Below are 21,016 nucleotides of genomic sequence, written 5' to 3'. Positions count from 1 at the left end.
CGGCAGCGGACTACTCTGCGAGGAGAATGAAGGACATCACCGAACGAACCGGAATCTCTATCGTTCAGAAGACACCAAGAGCCGCACGAGCACCAACCACCGAGACACTCAAGGAGGCGCAGCCATCAACAGCCGAATCCCCCGAAGGTGCGCAAGCTCCAACTGCCGACCTCCCCTCGATGGCTGAGGTGTGAAAGTGTGTAGGCGAACCCACCACAAACTGACTACCCCAAGAGGGGACCACGCCCCCCTAACAACCACGGAAACGACACCTCCTCGCGCCACGATTGGACCCGACCCCAACTCGGAATTCCAGGGGACCTTGGAACTGGACCGAGATACTAGAGGAACTGCTGGACAGACCGAGAACGGTACGGAACACCCCACGACCACGGAAATCACTGCTGAAATCACCCCCACTAACGTAGACCCCGACTCGGAGATCCACACGAACAACGACTTAGACTGCGACACCAGAATCACAGCTGACCAGGCCGTGATAAGACCGGAGCACCCTACAGCGGCGGATAACACCGATAGCATTCATCCCACTGACCGCGACACTCACTCAAAGATCGACGCGAAGGTCGACAAGGACCGCGACACCAAAAGTACGACCGAACGGGTAGGAAACGGCAACGAATTCCTCACCACCAAGAGAACCACTGCGGGAGCCATCCGCAAAGGACTCGACTCGAATTCAGAGATCCAGAAGACTCCCAAGTCGAAACGGGACACGCGAGAGAACGCTGACCCAACAGAGCCCGATAAGGAAAAACTCTCCACCATGAAAACCTCTACTGGAACCACCTCGACTGACATGGACTCACAACCAGACACCCCGCTGACTCTCGACGCGGAGCGCGACATCATAGACACGGCCGACTCAACGGCGAGAGGAACAGAGCGCAACACGGGGATCACTGTCAGAATTCCCCTGGCGGACCCCGACCCAAAAGGGAATACCACGCGATTCCTCGATCGGGAGTACTACATAAGAGGGACGACTGCCTTAGCGAAGTCCGGCAAGAAATTCCTTGCTGCTACGGACACCTTCGAAGGAACCCGCCCAACCGACCTAGACCCTAATGTTGACATTAGGGAGTCTCTCGGTTTAGAATGTGACCGCGGCAGCATTGCCCACCCGACCGCGCAAGGCAAGAAACATCTCGCCAATACGGGAAGCACCGCCGGAACCTCCCTCACCGACTGGAGAGTCAACTACGGGACCTTCCACCTCGATAATAGAGGAACCGCCGACCCGACAGAGACACAAGCGACCATAGCGCGGAACCAAGATATAAGACGAAATGCTCCCAGAGCGGAGCTCTTTACCATCACGGGAACCTCCTTCGGAACCACGCCCAAATGCCCAGTCTCGCATCCTGAAATCGGGGTGACCCCCGCAGGGGGCCGCGATATCAGAAGCACAGCGGGCCGGACCACAACGGGCAGAAAACCCCCCACGCCTACGGAAACTACCTATGCAGAAACCACTTGTACGGACCCCGGCTTGAAGGCAGAAACCGATAAGGCACATGATTCAGACCACCTCGCCAGAGGCACCGCCGACCAAGCGGCGGCCGGAACGACTTACCTCATGGCCACGGGAATAGCTGCACGAATTCACCTAACGAGCCTCAACTCGAAACGCGTGACCGGTGGGATCACAAGTCCAAGAGGAACCGGTACAAACCCACCCGCTCTCAAGGACACCTACGACGGAACGGTCACCATCAACATCAGCCCAAATCTGGAGTTCCATGTTACTCGCGTACTAGGCCTCGAGGTCAGGCGCACGGCTGCCAGGACGGACAACGTGACTAAATCGCATGATGACCAGAGAACCGCTGCCGGAACTAACCGGACGGACCAGACAGAGATCGGGAGGGAATCGCCCACCGCCAAGGAAACCACCTCGGAAACCATTCTGGCTGACCAAAAACTTTCCTCGGTAATCCTGGTAGCTCTTGACGCGGAACGTGTGAACAGAGGATCTCCCAAACCTATAGAAACCTTTGCTCGAACCAGGCTCACGACTCTCGACTTTGAGGCAGCACCCAACACTACCCAAGAACACACCAGAGGCACCGCCGATCAGGCGGCGCCAGCAACGAAAAACCCCAGTCCAGACACCCAGGAGTGCGACATGGGAGCCAAAGCCGACCCGACGGAGTCAGGCAACGAATACCTCACCTCCACAAAACTAACTGCCACCGACCCTAATTCCACTTCAGGGAACCAGCGAGACACAAAAGGTAATGCAGATACTAGATACGGCGACAAGAGAAACATCATCAATGCAACGGCGACTGGGCAGGAACACCTCACCACCACGGAAGCTACCAACAGAATTGATCTGAAGGACCCCGACATGGACACTGCTGACCCCATATCGATCGGCAACGAACACCTCACTGCAACTGAAATATCGGCCGGAACCCCTCTCACTAACCCCGATCCCACCGGATATGCCCAGAAGACTGATCTGGAGTGTGACGAAGGAGGCACTAGCGACATAACGGAAATCGGGGAGGAACTCAATACTGCCACGGAAACCACGGTTGGAATCTCCCTTATGGACCCCGATCCCGACTGGGATTCCCGGATGACGCTATACCAAGGCCGCGACATCAGAGGTACGGGCGACCAGATCGCACTGGGCAAGCAACACCTCACGACTACGGAAACCGCTGCCGGAATTTCCCCCTACGACCCCAACCCGAAGCAGGGGACCTTTGCCACTCACGACCCTGGACGCGGGACCGGTGGAATCACCAGCCCGGGAGAGTCTAGCACGCACCCACCCACCTCTTCGGAAACCCAGGATGGAACGGCCACGATTGGCACGGAGTTCCACGAGACGACCATGCTGGACAGTGCAATCAGAGGTAATGCTGGCAAGATGGACACTGGTATGGAATCGCCAAACGACAAGGGAATCTCTGCTGAAACCACCCTATTTGACTTCTACTCCAATTCAGAGACCCAGGCAACTCCAGACTTAGAGTGCGACATAAGCAGTACGGTCGACCGATCCGTGCCCGGCGAAGAACCCCCTGCCGCCACAGACATCATCACAAGAACCTCCCGTTCCGACCTCGACCCCAATATGGACATCAGAAGAACTCGAGACCTGGACCGCGAGGTCAGAGGCAAGACCGACAGTATGCATTTCGGAACCCAATCGCCCGTAGTGAAGGGAAGTACTGCAAGAACCACACCCACCCGCTTCAACCCCAATCCGAAGTCCCGCGAGAAGGCGGAGGAGGACCGAGGCACCTGCGGAACTACCGAATCGGCTGACATAGGCACGGAATCTTTCCCTAGCAAGGGAACCACCGCTGCCGCCACTTCCACGGGCCTCGACCCCAAGCTGGAGCACCACGTCAGCGTCGCTAATCAAGCTGCCGACCGACACGCGCCGCACGAAACTCCCCAGTCGACGGCGCCCGGCAAGGAACCAATTAGCGCAACAAAAATCACCGCCGCAACCTTGCCAATCAATGTTGATTCCAACCTAGAGACCCTCGTGCTGAACTACAACATCAGAGGCACCGCAGATCAGACGGTGTGCGGAAAGGTGTATCTCACCGACACAAAGACCACGGCCGCAATCCATCTGATGTGGAACACGAGAAACACGGCCGACCCGCCCAAGTCTGGGCAGGGAAATACCATCGCTACAGATACTACTATCAGAACTGACCTGTTTATCGATTCCAACTCAGAGACCCCCGACTGGGACGACAGACGAACTGCCGACCTGACGATGGCTCACGAGAGTACCGCGCGGAACCAAGATATCGGAGATAAGGCGACCGGCATGGAACAGCTCCCTACTGCGGGAACCAATGCAGGAACCACCCTCACACGCGGAACGGATGGACCGATTGGATTCTACGAGACTGTCGAGCCGGCCGCGCTTAGCATGGAAACAACCACCCTTAAGGGAACCGAGGTCGGAACAACTCTCAGAGAACTAGACCTCAACTCAGGGAGTCACCGGACCTATAACTTCGACGGCGATAACATAGGCACCGCTAACCGCGCGGTACTAGGCACGGAACACCTCACAGTAATGGAATTTACCACCGACACTCCCCTCACTGACCTCAATCACAGCCTGGACATCTCCGCCACCAACGAACTAAGACTCGCGCACGGCAGAACTACTATTCCAGTGGAGACCGCAATGAATCCGCTTACCCCCACGGTAAGCAAGGACGGAACTAACTCCTATCTAACCGAGTTCGGCACCGAATCACTCGCTGCCGAGGAAAGCGCCCCTGGATCCATCCGCACGGACCCTAACTACAATTTTGGAATCCATACGACGTACGAGGGGGACCGGACCACCAGTAGCACCTCTGACCTAGGTGCGCACGACACTGAATACCGCACTGTTCTGGGAAACACCAATGCAAAAACAGAGACAAGTACGAACACACCAACCTCCAAGGAGATCGGCACTGGATCACTAGCAGCCGAGGCAACTGCTCCCGGAACCACACGAATAAACCCAGACTGCAACACGAGAGGCGCTGCGGACACGACTGAGATCGGTGAAGAACTTCCCAGGCCTACGGGAACTACTGCTCGAACCACGTGCACGGACCCCAATCCCGACTCCAGGGAAGAGAATCACACGACCTACGATCGGGATCAAGACACCAGAAAGACGGGAGACCGGGCGGGGCTCGGCGCGAGCTACCCTCCCAACATGGAAATCGCAGCTGGAATCTCCACAACCGACCCTAACCCCGACGCTGGAATCCTGAGGCGGAATATCAGGGGCGAGAACGGCAACACGAGAGGTTCAGAGGAACCAAAAGGAATCGAAACAGAACCTCGCACTATGGCGAGAACAACCGCTGGGGAGAACCCCACAAGCACTGATCACATCTCCACGTCTCACGGCTCAGACGATGACAACAAAGGCACCGCGGGCCCGGCCGCGCTCGGCACAGCACACCACACCATAGCCAAAACCACCATCAGAATCTCTCTCACCAACCTTAAAACCCAGCCGGAGACTTCCGTCACCTGCGAACCGGAACGCGTGACCAGCAGGACCACCCCAGAGGCGACGGGCAAACATCCGCTCACCCCAAACTTGGAGTCTCACGTGACGCACGAACCGGATCGAGAGGTTAGTTACACGGACGGTACGGCGGTTTCAGAGACTGATCTGCCCGCAGCTGCGAGAGCCAATGCAGGTACCGACCCCGCTAGCCCCAGCTTGAACGTGGAGATCCAGGCGAGGCCCGGAAGAAGAGGTGCCCCTGACCAGGCGGAGGGCGGTTCGAAATACCGAGCTGGCATGAAAAACCACGATGGAATCACCACCACAGACATCAGCCCAAACCTGGAGCCACAGGCGACTCTTGAGCTGGACCACCAGGCCAGCGGCACGGCTGGCAGGACGTACAACAGGACGGAATCGCCCGGGGTACATCGCTCCAATCTGGAGAGCCAAGGGAAGGGCGACGAGCAACGCGATACCAGGGGCACAGTCGACATGGAAAAAGGGGGCACGGAACCGAGCGCCAGCGCGAGAAGCACCGCTGGAGCGAGCCCTACAGCCACCGCTCCGAATCGGGAAAGCAGGGCGGCTCCAGGAATGGCCCAGAATATTGGATGCAATGAAAATTGGACTCGAGGAGTCACGGAGCATCTCACTACCACGGATGAGACCGTGGGAACCACCCCCACTGGCTCTGAGGCTGTCCCGGCGACCCTCGACTGGGCTACGAAAGGTGGCAGCGAACGAACTACTCCTATAGAGACTACCACGAATCCTCCTACCTGGACGGAAAGGAAGGGAGGAACCAATCCAGATCCGAAGGAAAGGCCCCGGAAAGACAAGGAAATGGCGAATGGAAATACCCCCAGGGACCTCGACTCCTATCCAGATGACACACAACGCGATTCGGAAAATCACGGGAAGGTAAAAGACGGCGGCACAAGAGGCACCACCGACCTAGTAGAAGTAGGAACGGAATCTCACGCCAGCACAGGAAGCACAACCAGAATCACCCTCAGGGGCACCGATCCAATGAAGGAAAACCCCGCAACACCCCAACCTGACAGAGACACGAGACACGACAGCATCCCGGTGTCCACAGCGGAAGGACCCAGAGAACATACACCACCCACTCACGACATCAGGACAGTCCCTACCTCCGTCCCCACCGTGACGGGAAAGAACAAAGCAGACAGCGCATCAGAAAGCACGCCAGCACTCACCGAAGCCGGAACTGCAATTCGCAAGAGCTCCCCTGCTCCCACCACAAATGGGAAAGACGAAAGCACTCCAACCACCCACGAAAACACAGAAGAAAGCACTGCCGCTCACGACGACAGAGAAGCTGAAAACATTGACACGTCCACCACCACGGCAACCGCAAACGACGCGACAATTCCCACCGCGACCACCATGGACACGAACATCGCCCATTGCACAATCGAGAGCCCGCTAGCCCGAGAGGTCACCGGAAACGCAACCTACCCCACCACTACTGCGAGAACCACAACTCACGAGAGCTCAGCCTCGGCCATCGCCAGAAAAATAAATCACGAGAGCCTGGCAGCATGTGCGACGACTGGAAAGGAGAAAAGCACCACAAAAATTCACTACAGCACGAACGGAAGCCCGGTCGCAAACGTCGACTGCAAACCAGTGTGCACTGCCGCGCTCACGGCTGCTAGTCCAGAGACGACCTCTGCACCCGACCCAACCCCTAAGGCACCGACCACGGAGAATGACCCCGCTGACAGCACGCCAGCCCCCACACAGGAAGGACAAGTCGATTACACCCCACCCTCCCACAACAGCATAAACCGGTCCCCATCACCTTGCAAACAAGCACAAAGTGCACTCTCGGGGGCTGCGGCCGGAGACGCAATTTACTACACCATCGCAGCGAGCACAACTCACGAAAGCATAGCTCCTGCTACGAACGGCGGTCATCCACCTGCCACGGCAGAACAACCACCCACAAACGAACGTACGAAAGAGAGCAACGTTGTCAATCTCGGAGGCATCAACGTGTGCACCACCGCTCATAACACGGCGGGAACCACCACTCACCTTGAGACCGCTGCACCTGACCAAACCTCCGCAGTAGCGAACTCTGAGAACCGCGCGGTCGCAAGCACGGTTGACCGCGCTACGGCCAGAAAGGCAACTTGTCACGCCACCACTGAGAGAACGGCGATTATCGAGAGCTCACCCCTAGCAAACTCCAGATCTGCAAATCACAAGAGCCCCACTGCACTCACCACGGAAGGACAAGCGGTCAGCACTCCAATCGGGCACATTTGTTCAAACGGAAACCTCGTCGCTAAAGGCGACAGCACTACCGGGCGCACGATCAACGAGAGAATCCCTACCCCAGTCCCGGTCACCACCGAAAAGCACGCGAAAAACGGCTCGCTCGAGAGCTCACCCACCCCAGCCGTGGTGGGGCAGACATACTATGACATCATCACCGCCCGAACAGCTTATGGCAAGAGGACCTCTGCCCTCACCAGGGCAGGACACTTCGATAGCTCACCTACCCTCCACGATAGCACGACCGCAAGCACCTCAGACACCCACGGCAACAGCACACTTGCCCAGGCGGTTATGGGAACTGCAACTGAGGGGCGCGGTCCTGCTCCTATCGTGGCTGGACCAGCCGCAATCACACTAACCAAACACGACTGCACAAAGGAAAGGACTACGACTAGCTTCCTCAGCGACACGGGCGCGCCCAGGACAATGGCAACCGAAACCCTCACGACAACCCCTACCACTGACCCTTGCACCACAGAACCATACTCGGCCGACAGCACAATCGAGAGCACGCACGCCCGCAATATTGCCGGAAATGGAAACGACTGCACCACCACGGTGAAACCCGAGAGGCATGGAAGCCCCGCCTCTACCACCGCTGGAGCGGCAACCCGCATGAGTAGGCGCACACGCACTACGGCAGGGCACCCAATCACACACGAACAACCGAAGGTAAGCATTTCCTCCAACTCCGGCAGCACCACCGAGGGCTTGGCTGGCCCTATGACGGCTAAAACGACCGCTGAAGTGAACACTGGAAACTGCTTGACCGAAAGCACGTTCGCGCGGACTGCCGGCGGAAACGCAGCTCACCCGACCACCACAGCGAGAGCGGTAATCAACGAGAGTCCAGCCTCGGCATATACCAGAACAGCAAATCAAGAAAGCCGCCTACCACCTACAAACGCAGGAAACGTCGAAACCACCCCAATCAACCACAACAGAAACAACGGGAGCCTGGTCGCGATCAACGACAGCACCACTCTTTGCACCAGAGCGCCAACCGCGCGAAGTACCATCGACGAGAGAACCTCTACCTGCGTCCTGGCCACCACCGCAACGAACACGTGGAGCGGCTCAACCGAGAGCACGACCGCGCGTGACGCAACCAGACCTAGGAACCTCGGCACCACCACCGCCCAAATGGCAACGAACGAGAGCACCTCCGCCCCCACCTCGGTGGGGCCTGCCGAAAACATCCCACCCACGAACGACAGAAAGACGGAGGGAACAACTGAATGCAAGACGGACCCTCCCTCGGCTGGAATCACAATCCAGGAAAGAACCTCTGCATCTGCTCCGATCCCAACTGGAGCGAACACCGAAGACTGCACGATCGACAGCATACATGCACATGTCGCCGCGGAAACGGTAATCCATGAAAACATCTCTGCGCCCATAACGGAAGGACTCGACGGAACTCCACCCCCCCACGACAGCACGAACCCGAGCACCTCCACCAGCCAAGACCGACGCGCGGGCATGCCCACGACTGAGGAAACCACAGCAGAAACGAAAACTCCTACCTTCGTCCCCTCTACGACGAGCACAACCGAGAGCAAATTCGCTCACGCGGCAGCTGGCACTGCAACCCATGGGACTCCTACGCCCAAACAAGGCGCGCCCACAACTACGCTAACCGCGACTTACGGCATAACTCCGACCGCGGCCCCGATCACCACAGAAACTAATACCTCCAAGAACACAACCAAAAGCACGTCGGCCAGCGCGGAGGCAGGAACGGCAACGCATGACACCACCACAGCCAGAACTCCAACCCACAAGAGCAGCGTCCCCACCGAAGCGGGAAAGGCTAGCCAAGAGAACATCTCCATACATACCGCGGCAAGACCTGAGAAAGACACCTCAAACACCCACAACAGCACCGCTGGAAGCTCGGCAACCTACTTCGACTGCACAATGGAGTGCATTGACGCGCTAAATATGGCCGGAATGGGAATCCGCAAGAAAATTCCTGCCAAAAAGGGAACGAACACGGCCGACAGAACAACCAGGAGCACGCCCCCCTGCGCCGCGGCCAAAACCGAGAAGCTTACCCCCAACATGGCCGGAACGGTAATCTACGAGAGCCCCGTCCCCACCGCAGCAGAAACCCCGGTCAACGCACCAACCACCGACGCCAGAGCGAAAGGAAGCATCCGTTCAAACAAAGTGACCACAAGGGAGGACACGAGCGCGCCCACTACTGCGGGAACCGCTACGGACGGGAACACTTCTGCCCGAACCACAGAAGGACAGGCCAGCAACACTGCAACCGCCAACGACAGCACGAACAAACGCACTTCTGCGAACGAGGACGGCGCAGACGACCACAAATGGGCGCCCACCTCTGACCGAACCACAACCGGCAAGAGAACCCCCACTTCAGCCCAGGCCGCGAACACGGCCGATAGCACCATCGAGAGCATGGCTGCAAGCACCGACACTAGAACTATAACGCGCGACCCCACCCCTACCGTCACTACGACTCGGGCGAGAATCGCTCCCACCATTGCGGGAACCTCTGCCAACATACTAATCAACTACGACAGCACGAAGGGGAGCACCCCAGTCGACTCGGGAACCGCAGATCACAATACCACCTCCGAGCCTACCGAGGCAGGACGGGTCGACAGCACTCCTGACACTCACGACAGCACGCAAGAAAGCACACCAGCCAATTATGGCAGCAAAAAGGAGGACATTGGCGCGCCTACAAAGGCAGAAACAGCAACTCACGTGACAATATCCACTGATGCCCGTAACACTGCGGAGGCGAACTCCGACGACTGCACAACAGGGAGCTCGCACGCCCCGGCCGACGAGGGTACTGCACCCCACGATAGCATCTCCGCGCACTCGATGACAGGATCATACAGCACAACAACCAATGGCAAAACGAAGGAGAGCACTCCTGCGAACGACCACAACAGTACGCACAATTACATGACTGAGAACCACGACAGAGCGGTTGAAAGCACCGGGACACCCTCCAAGGGCGAAACCATTATCCCGGAGATAACCCCCACCCCCTCCCCGACCGCGATCGGAACAAACGCAGCGGACAGCACGTTCGCACGCTCCACGGATGGAAACGTGACCTACTCCACAACCGCTGGGCGGGACGCAATCCATGAGAGCATGGCACCCACCATTGCGAGAACGGTAACATGCGACCCTACCGCAAGCACTGAAATCCAAGAGAGCACGGCTCCTATCGCAGCGGAAGCCCCCGTCGACACACCAAGCACCCATGACAGGGCCAAAGGAACCTCCCCAGCGACCCACGGAAGCGCCCCCTCCACAGGAGGAACCGCAATCCACGTGAGCGTCTTGGCCCAAGCTAACGAAGGACTTGCCGGCAGTACTGCTACCAAGCACGACCGCACGAACCTAAGCAAGGCGGCCCTGAACAACAGCACCGCTGAAAATACGGGCGCGCCCACGACTACGGTAAAAGCGACTCACGCGATAACTCCCACCTCAGTACCCACAACTACGGAAACGAAGGCTGCTGACGACACGACTGCTTTATACGAGAGCACCCCTACACTCACCACAGCAGGATCAGCCAATTGCACCTCAATCACCCACTACAACGCAACCGGAAGTTCTGCCAAGTACAACAGTGCGCCCACCGAGGTCCGAACGGACACCCCTGACCAACCCACGACCGATACGAAAACTCCTACCCTGGCCCAGCCCACCACCGAAAAGAACAAAGCGGACAGCACTGTCGAGGGCACGCTCGCCTGCGCCAAGGTGAGAACGGAACAACCCACGGCCGCGGAAACCACCACCGGAATCTCCCCCACTCTCCCCAGCACCAGCGCGGACCCTGGGAAGTCCCTCGACCTGGGCCGGAAGGCCAGATGCATGGCTGGCACGAGGCACCTGCATACTCAATCATCCCGGGCCAAGGAACCTACATCCACCACCGGGAATTCACCTACGGACCACCAGAGGGTCCTGAACAGCGACAATGAAGGAGCCGAGGCCTTAACAGAGACCAACGAGACCCTCGCGGATTACACCAGCCCTGCGAAAAAGGGGATCCACTCGACCCACGACCTTGACCGAGACAGAGGTGGCACAGCGGATCGAGCTGCGCGCACGACGAAATACCTCGTCACGGTAACCGACGCGGGAATTTCTCCCATACGGACCCCCATGTCAACTCTGGAATTCCAGATCGAGACAGCGGGGACTCTACTAAGACGACTGGGGACGGCAACAAGTAGCCTGCGGTCGCAAGCACGGCTGGTTTATTCACCCAACGGCACAGACCCTACCACGGTGACCCCAGAGGGCGACACACGAGGCACCGCCGAGATGACCAGGCCAGACCCCAACTTTGAAACCCTGACACCTCTCAGCCAGGAGCAAGGAAGAGATGGGCCCGCCGACGCGACTAAGCCCGGCGACGCACACCTCAGCGTGATTGAGAGCACCAAGGGTGGTTCCCACCTGGACCTTGCAGTCCACTTTGGGATCCCGGACTGGGACAATAATGGAACCACCCACGTCATAGTGACACTCCAGACTACTGCACGGAACCTGGATGCCAGAGGAAATAGGCTCAGTAGGGGACCTCCCACGAGAATTATCGCCGAAAATACCCTCAAGAACCCCGACTCTCCGCTAGACATCCGGGCGACATCCAAACTGGGCCGCGATCCTAGAGGCACAGTCAACACAAATGAGGAACCTTCTATGCCTACGGCAACCTCCGCCGGAACTACCCGCATGGACCTCCATTTGGACTCCAACACTACAGACACCTCGGACTGGGAGGAGCTCGGTTTGAAACAACCCACTGCAACAGATTCCACCGAGGGAACGTTCCTCACCGACCCCAAACCTCATCTCGATATCTCCATCAGGCACAAACATGGATACGTTATGACTGTGCACCGCGAAATTAGAAGCACTACCTACGCGAAGGAAAACAATGTCCGAACTTCCTCCACCGACTCCGACTGCCAAGGGAACGTCCGGATGACACATGATCTGGGCTACGAGAGAGGCACGGGCAACCCGAGTGGAACTGGCAAGCAGTATCTCACATTTATGAGTACTGCGGCGGGCTTCTCCCTCCCTGACCCTAACCCTGACCCGGAGATACATGCCACCCGCGAACCTGGACGCGTGAGCGGCGGAACCTCCAGTCCATCGGAGACCAGCGCGAACCCACTCACCCGCTCGAAAACCTACCACGGAAGAGCCACCATAGGCACCAGCCCAAACCTGAAGCCACACAAGACGAAAGTGTTGCACTTGGCGCTCAGGAGTACTGCGGCCACGATGGACATCGATACCGAACCGACCGACAATGAGGAAAATGCACCTGGAATCATCCAGACCGGCACCTATCTTAATTTAGACAAAACCGACCAGCCCGCGCCCGGCAAGGATTCCTCCGAGGCTACAGACGTTACTGACGAGGCCTACCTCGAGGACCCCAATCCCAACGGAGATACCAGGAAGACCCCCGCCCGAGTCCGCGAGGTGAGAGGCACCGACGTCACCGCGCACGTCGGGACTGAATCAGCAGACGCCACAGGAAATACCACAAGAACTACCCCTTCCTACCCTGACGCCAACTTGAAAATCTACGAGAACACCAACGGCATGGCCAAACTGGCGGTTATCGGCACTGAATCTCTCCCCATGCTGGGATCTGCCGACACCACCTCCACCTGCCTTGACTCCGAGCTGGAGCGTCAGGCCTGCGTCACATATGGAACTACCAGCTCACCAGGGTCGCACAGGCTACTTAAGCCGACTGCGCCGGAATACGAATCACTCACGGCAGTGGAAACCACGACCTCAACGCTCCTCACCGACACTGAGTACATCGCAAGGATTCCGAAACCTCTCGCCCTATGGAGCGATGTAAGAAGTACCGCCGACCTGGCCGGATCGGGCAAGGATTACGCCGCTAGGGGTACTCTCGCTGGAACTTCCCTTACTGACTCTGATCCGGAAGACGGCGAAGGGGGAAACGCCGGCCTAGCGGCGCTCGTGACCCCCGACCGCGATACAGGAGGAAATGTCTACCGGATGGAGATGCACAAGATGTGTGGCACGGAAAACTTGGAAATCACCGGCAACACCTCCCTCACCCTCACCAACCTAAGGACCCTCGCGCTGAACTACGACCCCAGAGGCCCCGCCGATCCGACGGCGCCCGGTAAGGTGAGTCCCACCGACATGGAGATCACCGCCGTAACCCACCCGACGGGTGACACTAGAAACACGGCTGACCAGCACATGTCGGGAATGGAAAATATTACTGCCACAGGAATTATCATTGGAACTTCCCCGACCGACTCCGATCCTAATCCTGGGGTCCCGAACTGGGACGAAAGAGGAACGGATGACTGGACAGTGAACCACGTGAGCACTACGCAAAACTTAGAGAGAGGCGATGTGCTAGGCATGGAACCCCCCACTATCACGGGAATTTCCGCCGGAACCACTCCCACGGGCCCTGACTCCAACCCAGAGATCCTGGCGACCTATGGATCGCGCCAAGATACTAGAGACACCGCTGAACCATCTGAGATCAGCGTAGGATCCCCCAAGTCCACGAAAACCACCGATCGAACCACTAAGCCGTTAGACATTGCTCCGAATCGGGGAAGCAACGGGATCTACGGACGAGGCCGGAAAATCAGATGCACGGGAAATTGGACTAGCAGCATCAAGGATCACCTCACCGCCACGAAAATCACCGGGGGAACCACAGTCACTGGCCCGGAGGCTGACCTGGCAATCCTTGAATACGCTACAAAAGGAACTGCCGACCTGACGGAACTCCGCAGTGACCTCAGTACAAACACTGCAAACACTGATGGAAACGCCCTCAACGACCTCAAAGCGAAACCAGAGAGCCATATGAAGTACGACCTTGAGCGGGACACCACCGATACATCCGGAGAGGCGACGCTAAGTGAGGAACACCCCACGGAAACAAAACTCGCCTCCAGAACGCCCCTCAATGACTCTATACCTGACTTAGACACCTCAGCTACCTACGAATCAGGACGCGTACACGGTAGGATCACCACTCCTGCAGAGACGGCCACGAATCCGCCCACCTGTCTGACAAGAAGGCCCTGGGACCCTTTGGAAATGATGACGGGAAATACCCCTATGGACCTCGACTCCTACCCAGACGTCCATATGACACACAATCCGGACCAAGACACCAGGGGGACAGCGGACCTGGCGGTCGTGGACTCGAAACACCGCGCGACTACGGTAACTCACGATGGCACGGTCACCATTGACACCAGTTCCAACCTGGTAGCGCGCGAGACTCTCACGCCGGGCTATGACGTTAGCTGCACTACTGATGGGATACGCATAGGGACTGAATCGCCCGAAGTCTGGGAAACCACCGGGGGAAACAGCCTAACCGACCCCCAACCCAATTTGGGGATCCACGGGAAGACCGACGGGTATCACGACACCGGAGGCACTGCAGATCTCACAAGGGTGAGAATGGAATTTCGTACCAGTGTGTGCACTGCCGGCATGGTGCATCTCGGGATTGAATCACCCGAGGCGGGGGAAGAATCGGTTGGAACGACCCTAACCGACCTACGAAATGGTTCGGAGATCCACGGGAAGGCCAATGAGAACCGCACTGCTGACCTGGAAGAAGAGAGAAGGGAATCGAGTACGTACGTGGGAATCACCACCAGAATCACCCTCAACGGTTCTGATCCAAATCCTGACTCCCTCAACGGGAGCGCTACCGACGATCCTACGGACAGGGAAACCGCTGCAGGAATCACCCTCACTACCCCTGATGCCTACAGTAAGCCCAGTGACCACGCTACAAAAGGAACTGCCGAACGGATAGAACTAGGGGGTGAAAACACCAATGGAACCACCTCTACGCTCCATGGGTCACTTGAGACCCACGACTGGGGGGTGCTCGCCATGGTGGTATCTACCAAGGGAACCTTCCTAAATGACCCCAAATATAATCCGTACACATCCGTGACCAGCGATAGCGGACGCCCACTCGGCAGGATCGCCACGTCCGCGGAGACGGTAAGGAATACACCGACCTGCATGGCAAGAAAGGACGGAACTCACCCTGACCTGACCGAGACAGACACGGAACCCCTTGCGAAAAGGGTAATGGCCATCGGGAATGTCCCCGAGGGACCAGACTCCAATTCGGACCTCCACACGACACTCGGCATGGACCGACACACCAGAGAGACCACGGACCAGGCTGCTCCCGGCTTGAACCATCGCACCACGAGGAAATCCCACGACGGAACCGGCTCCATCGACATGAGATCTCGGGAGTCCCGTGGAGATCTCGGGTCGGACCGCGATGTCTGCTACGCCGTCGGCACAGTGCACATCGGGAACGAATCGCCTGCGGGTAGGGGAAATACAGATGGAATCCGCACTGACCTCCAATCCAATGCGGAGATCCACAGGAAGGCCAACAGACACCACGACACCGACAATGCCGGAACTACCCCAATCGACCTGCTACAGGACTCAGCGATCCACCGGAAGGTCAGTCAGCATCACGACACCAGAGGCACCACTGACCTGACTGAAGGAAGAAGGGAATCCTGCACTAGTGTGGGACTCACCACCAGAACTACCCACAGGGGCACGGATTCAAATCTGGACAACCTGACTAGCGCGAAAGACGATCCCACTGCTACGGAAATCGATGATGGAGCCACGCTCACTGACCCCAATGCTAACCCGAGGGGAACTGGCACGGAATGCCTCGATACGAGGAAAAGGACTGCTGGAACGGCTCTCTCGGGCAGTGATTCCTTTCCAGGAATTGAGGCGACCCCCAAACCGGAACGCGACAGCGGAAGCTCCGCCGAGGCGACCAGGAGCGACATGGAATACCCTTACTGCCACAAATCCGGCAATCTAGGCCACCCACTGAGTGAATCGGTGACCGGTGGAAGCACCGCCCCAGCGGAGACCGGAACGACCCCACTCGCCTCCGAGGTGACCGACGACAGAACGACAGCCACGGACACCTGCCATAATCTGGACTTCCACCTGACCCCCGCGCCAGACCACGAGACTCACAGCGCTGCCGGCGCGACAGACAGCAGGATTAAATCACCGGGCGACAAAGGACTCACCCCCATCGACCGCGACCCCGAGTTGGAGACCCAGACGACGCTCGTCTTGGACCACAGAATCACCGCCGACGGTGACCAGACAGAGCCCGGCAGGAAAGACCTCCAGGCCACAACGACCACCGCTGGAAGCTCTCTCCCGACCTGGACTCTAAAGCAAATACGCAGACGACCGAGGACTAGATACGCGACACTGGAGGAACGGACATCCCGACCACGAGCTGGGACCTCCCACTCTGACCCCGACTCCAATGCGGACATCAAGCTGACCCCCCCCGGAGAGGGGGGTATCGGTACTACCGCCGTTCGGACCACTCCCAGAGCGGAACCACCCTCTCCTACTGACGCCACGGTTGGCACCACCCTTAGCGACCGGGACTCCGCGAAGGAAATTCATGACTGCGGAACACGTGGGACTCCCGATGACCGAGATACACGCGGAGCAGCGGACCGGATAGCCCCAGGCAACGAACATCGGATTACTACCGAAGTCACCGCTGGAGCTCTCGGCATGAACGCCCAACCTAACTCGAAGATCTCGAACCGCGACAGAGGAAGAAAAGCCGGCCCGACGAGGATCCATGAGACCCTCACCCTGCACTGCAGCATCAGAGGCAAAGCGAACCTGACGGCACTCCTCAAGAAATCATCCCAACGGACCCTGATTCAAACCCAGACGAACACGAAACGTATCACCCGGACTGCGACACCAGAGTCACCCCCGAACAGACAGAGACCGGCATGGAATCACACACCGACGAGGGAAATAACGCCGGGGACCTCCACTGACTACACCGCTGCTGCCACCCGCGCCACCCAAGCCTGTGAGCACGAACGCACCCCCGCGATCTACGACTGCACCGCGAAGCGCACCGCCGCGCTCTTGACCGCGGGAACGGAAATCGTCGTGGTAATTCCCACCCCTGCTCTAACCACGAGGGGAACAAACACCAAGGAGAGCACCTCCGAGGGAAGGCTCGCTCGCGCTACTGCTGGAAAAGCGACATACCACACTACCACGGTGAGAATAGAGACCTTCGAGAGCAAGACAAAGGCCACGTCGGGGAAAGTAAAGGACGAAAGCACCACTCTACAGCCTACGGCAGGACAGGTCGCCACCACCCCTACCACCCACTACAGTACGACGGGAAGCTTCGCTGCCCACCATGACAGCACAACCGAGCACTTCAGCGCGACCGCTATCCAAACCTCGACCGATAAAAGAATTCCTGCCTTGGCCCAGGCCACGACCGAGACGAACACGAACCATGACTGGATCGAGGGTACGTTCATGCGCGCCTCTGAGGGAACCTTGACCCAGGACACCACCACAGCTCCAACCGAAGAGGACGAGACCTCCTCTCCCCCGACGAGAGCAGGACAAACCGAAAGCTCTCTGACCTCATACGGTACCATCAAGGGAAACTCCGCTGCTGATTACGGGGAGAGCCCGCGTGAACCGGATGTGGCCGAAACGGTAACCCAAGGGGACTCGTCCGCCCTCATAACGACGGGTCTCGCCGAAGATACTCCAACTACAAAACACGGCATGAAGGGAAGCACCGCAGGAAAAAACGGCAGCGCACACGAGTACATTGGCGCGCCCCCCTCGGCTGGAACAGCAATCCCGGAGAGCACCCCGGCCCGGGCTCCAGAAGAACAAGCCGATAACACTGTAACCTCGCACAACAGCACGAGCCAACGGGCCCAGGAGAGAAACGATAGCGCAGTGGAGAGCATGGGTACGCCTAAAATGGCCGGTAAAGCAACCTGTGTGACAATTCCCAACTCGGTCACGAACACTAGGGGGATAAACACAGCGGACAGCACAATTGAGAACACGTACGAATGCACTAAAGATAACTATGGCACCTTCACCACCCTGGACAGCCCATACGAACGCAACCCTGACAACCCAGGGAGACCAATCGGGAACTCTAGCACCCCAAATGGGACCGGAACAAAAACCAACGAGCGAACCCCCCACTCCTCCCCCGCCGCCGCAGAAACGAGCACCATGAACCACCCGATCGGCAGCGCGCCAACTCGCGCCGCTTCTGGAACCACAAATGATGACAGCACCGCTGCACATACTATGGCCTATAGAGCCCCAATCACGCACGATATGAATGTCAGTACCCCGACCACGGCGGGAACTGGGACCCAAGAGAAATCCTCCGCCGCTGCTTCTCCAGTGACAGGAACAAATAAGGAGAACCGCACAAATGAGAACCTGACGGCGTGCACCACCGCTACAACGGCTGTGAGCGACTGCACCTCTCCTCCCGGGACAGCCCCCCAGGTCGGCAGCACGAACGGAGGCCTCTCCGCCCGAATCCCTGCCCCCACAGGCAAGGACGCGAACGACCGAAGGATAAGGCCCAAAGAAGAGATCAATCGCGAATCTAAACACCGTAGAGCACAAATGAACTGAAAGACCTGAGGATCTTGTACTGGAACGTAGACGGCCTCCAAACCAGTCGTGCAAAGGTAGAGGAGCTAATGCGCAAGTGCGGACCGGACGTCGCACTCCTCTTTGAATGCAAACAAACTACGGTCCAACCACCGAGAGGCTTCCATCAAATATGGATACAGGAGACCTCTACCAGGAGGGGGGGAACAATCTGCTGGATAAGACAAGACCTCAAATACCTACCACTGCTTAAATATGCCACACCCGAAAACCTAAGGACCTACCTTATGGAGCTGATCGTAATCCAAATAGACAACATGATCATAGGAGGGGTTTACATCTCACCTCATACACCCGCAACCGCGATGTCGGCACTCCTGGATCAGATGGCACCATACAGGAGGGGGCTGCTCGTGGGGGACTTCAATGCAAGACACAAAGACTGGTGCACGACGGATAAACCGCGGGGAAGGCTTTTGGCGAGGAGGGCGGCCGCAGAGGGTTGGACCATAGTGACCCCACCAAAACCCACCTTCGTACAGGTGGGGTCGAGGATGGGAAAGTCCACCATTGACCTCGCGGTGGTAAGAGGTGCACACGTGAGACCCGTCGAAATGCTAGACGAAAACGAAGGACACCGGCCACTCTGCATCACGGTAGTAGAGGGATGCCGATCTCTTCCAGAGACGGCAACACTGAACGACAAAAGGAGATGCCGGACGGCCACGGACTGGTACAACAGCGGAGGCCAAGGGATCGAGGCCTTAATTACGGACAGACGGACCGCACTCGACGAGGCCTACGCGGCCTACGAGAGATTCGTCACGAAACCCTTCCAACGGAAGACACGGTACCCCCACCCCAAGGGGAGCCCTCTGGATAAAGAAATTGTCGACGCAGCCGAACGCAAGAGACAAGCACTGAGACGGGGTGACGCAGCGCTCGCTTCGACGTATAGACGCAAGCTCAGATCGCTAGTGCGTCGTAGGAGGAGCATGGTGGGGGACCTGACAACGCGAGCGGAGCCACTGAGCTCGGCGGAAACTGCCAGACGAATCAGAAGCTGGACCGGCGCCCACGCAGAGAAGGCAGCCCTAGGGCAACACCTGGCACCGGATGACTTCAGATGCTTCCTCCAGCTGCGCTCGGGCTCAGGAGCAGTCAACCTAGCCGAACCGACCGACGATCCGTTACCTGAGGACTTTCTACCAAGTCTTGAGAAGTCCATAAGGGCAGCGCCGAGGAACAAAGCAGTAGGAACCGACGCCATCCGAGTGGAGTTCCTCAAGCTGGCACCACGAACTCATGCAAGAATCATCCTCCGCCTGCTCAGCAGGAGCCTAAGCGAGGGCACCCTACCTGAAAGGTGGACAGAGGCCATCGTCAGACCGCTTCTGAAGCCGGCGAAACCAGCCTCAGAACCGGCATCCTACCGACCGGTGTCGATCCTTTCGCATGTTCGCAAGGTAGTCGAGGCGTCCCTACTGAGGTACCTTCTGGAGGCGTACCAGCCCCATGCCGCTCAGTTCGCCTACATCCCGGGCAGGCGGATCCTGACGGCGGTGAAACAGGTGGACGCTGGGATCAGACAGGGACTAGAAACAGTCTGTCTCGACCTGACAGCGGCATTCGACATGGTCGACAAACACCGTGTCGCCACCTACCTGAAACGAGTCGGTCTAAGACAATCACTAACATCGGCGGTACTACTCAAGCTATCATCGACACGAAACATGATCAAGATAGGCAACACAATCTCACCGCCATTCTGTACGACGAGGGGCGTCCCCCAAGGAGGGTGCTTGTCCCCGGTCCTCTTCCTCTTCGTAATGGACGCCTTGGCGTCTAGAATAGCTGCACAAGGGGCCCTACCGACCCTCTACTCAGACGACGTCGCCATTCAAGGAGACCCGCGACTGGTCCAACGAGCTCTGGACGAGACCCAAGAATGGGAGTCGACAGAGGGAATGCAGCTATCAGTCGCAAAGACCTGGGCTCTGTCAAACACTACTTTCTCATATAGAAACAAGGCGATACAGAACCTCAACGAAGGGAGGTATCTCGGACTCATCTTGGACCCAGGAGGCCTCAACTCTAGGAGATCGGTGGAAAACAGAC

General features: G+C 58.0%; 8 protein-coding genes across 9 annotated transcripts; 2 read left to right on the top strand and 6 right to left on the bottom strand.

Annotated features, from left to right (window-relative positions):
* Positions 1–26: 26 nt before the first annotated feature.
* KVP17_005295 (uncharacterized protein) lies at positions 27–18,919 on the top strand (the record flags this gene model as incomplete). Its single annotated transcript, XM_068515100.1, has 3 exons — positions 27–147; positions 189–14,294; positions 14,364–18,919. 3 exons carry the CDS (start codon positions 27–29, stop codon positions 18,917–18,919), a joined length of 18,783 nt encoding a protein of 6,260 aa, XP_068375142.1.
* Positions 7,507–8,019, bottom strand: KVP17_003380 (uncharacterized protein; the record flags this gene model as incomplete). Its single annotated transcript, XM_068520593.1, has 1 exon — positions 7,507–8,019. One exon carries the CDS (start codon positions 8,017–8,019, stop codon positions 7,507–7,509), a length of 513 nt encoding a protein of 170 aa, XP_068375134.1.
* Positions 8,218–8,823, bottom strand: KVP17_003381 (uncharacterized protein; the record flags this gene model as incomplete). Its single annotated transcript, XM_068520594.1, has 1 exon — positions 8,218–8,823. The coding sequence occupies one exon, from the start codon at positions 8,821–8,823 to the stop codon at positions 8,218–8,220; it is 606 nt and encodes a 201-aa protein (XP_068375135.1).
* On the bottom strand, positions 8,986–9,168 carry KVP17_003385 (uncharacterized protein; the record flags this gene model as incomplete). The annotated part of the gene is made up of 1 exon (XM_068520599.1): positions 8,986–9,168. One exon carries the CDS (start codon positions 9,166–9,168, stop codon positions 8,986–8,988), a length of 183 nt encoding a protein of 60 aa, XP_068375140.1.
* On the bottom strand, positions 9,421–9,873 carry KVP17_003383 (uncharacterized protein; the record flags this gene model as incomplete). The annotated part of the gene is made up of 1 exon (XM_068520596.1): positions 9,421–9,873. One exon carries the CDS (start codon positions 9,871–9,873, stop codon positions 9,421–9,423), a length of 453 nt encoding a protein of 150 aa, XP_068375137.1.
* On the bottom strand, positions 10,933–11,217 carry KVP17_003386 (uncharacterized protein; the record flags this gene model as incomplete). The annotated part of the gene is made up of 1 exon (XM_068520600.1): positions 10,933–11,217. The coding sequence occupies one exon, from the start codon at positions 11,215–11,217 to the stop codon at positions 10,933–10,935; it is 285 nt and encodes a 94-aa protein (XP_068375141.1).
* KVP17_003382 (uncharacterized protein) lies at positions 17,620–17,901 on the bottom strand (the record flags this gene model as incomplete). Its single annotated transcript, XM_068520595.1, has 1 exon — positions 17,620–17,901. One exon carries the CDS (start codon positions 17,899–17,901, stop codon positions 17,620–17,622), a length of 282 nt encoding a protein of 93 aa, XP_068375136.1.
* A 266-nt stretch (positions 18,920–19,185) lies between the features above and the next one.
* On the top strand, positions 19,186–21,016 carry KVP17_003384 (uncharacterized protein; the record flags this gene model as incomplete). 2 transcript variants are annotated; one of them, XM_068520597.1, is made up of 1 exon in its annotated part: positions 19,186–21,003. In XM_068520597.1, a coding segment is annotated over one exon (1,818 nt), but the record flags the coding sequence as incomplete, so codon positions are not given. The 2 variants fall into 2 exon arrangements, with proteins under 2 accessions (XP_068375138.1, XP_068375139.1); XM_068520598.1 differs by having other exon boundaries at positions 19,453–21,016.

The sequence above is a fragment of a genome (genome assembly GCF_019968985.1).
Source record: "MAG: Porospora cf. gigantea B chromosome Unknown PgB_NODE_354_length_21016_cov_18.8854, whole genome shotgun sequence".
In the NCBI taxonomy this organism is placed as follows: domain Eukaryota; phylum Apicomplexa; class Conoidasida; order Eugregarinorida; family Porosporidae; genus Porospora; species Porospora cf. gigantea B.
Note: the sequence above shows the minus strand (reverse complement) of the source record. Positions and strands in the feature narration are given on the sequence as shown.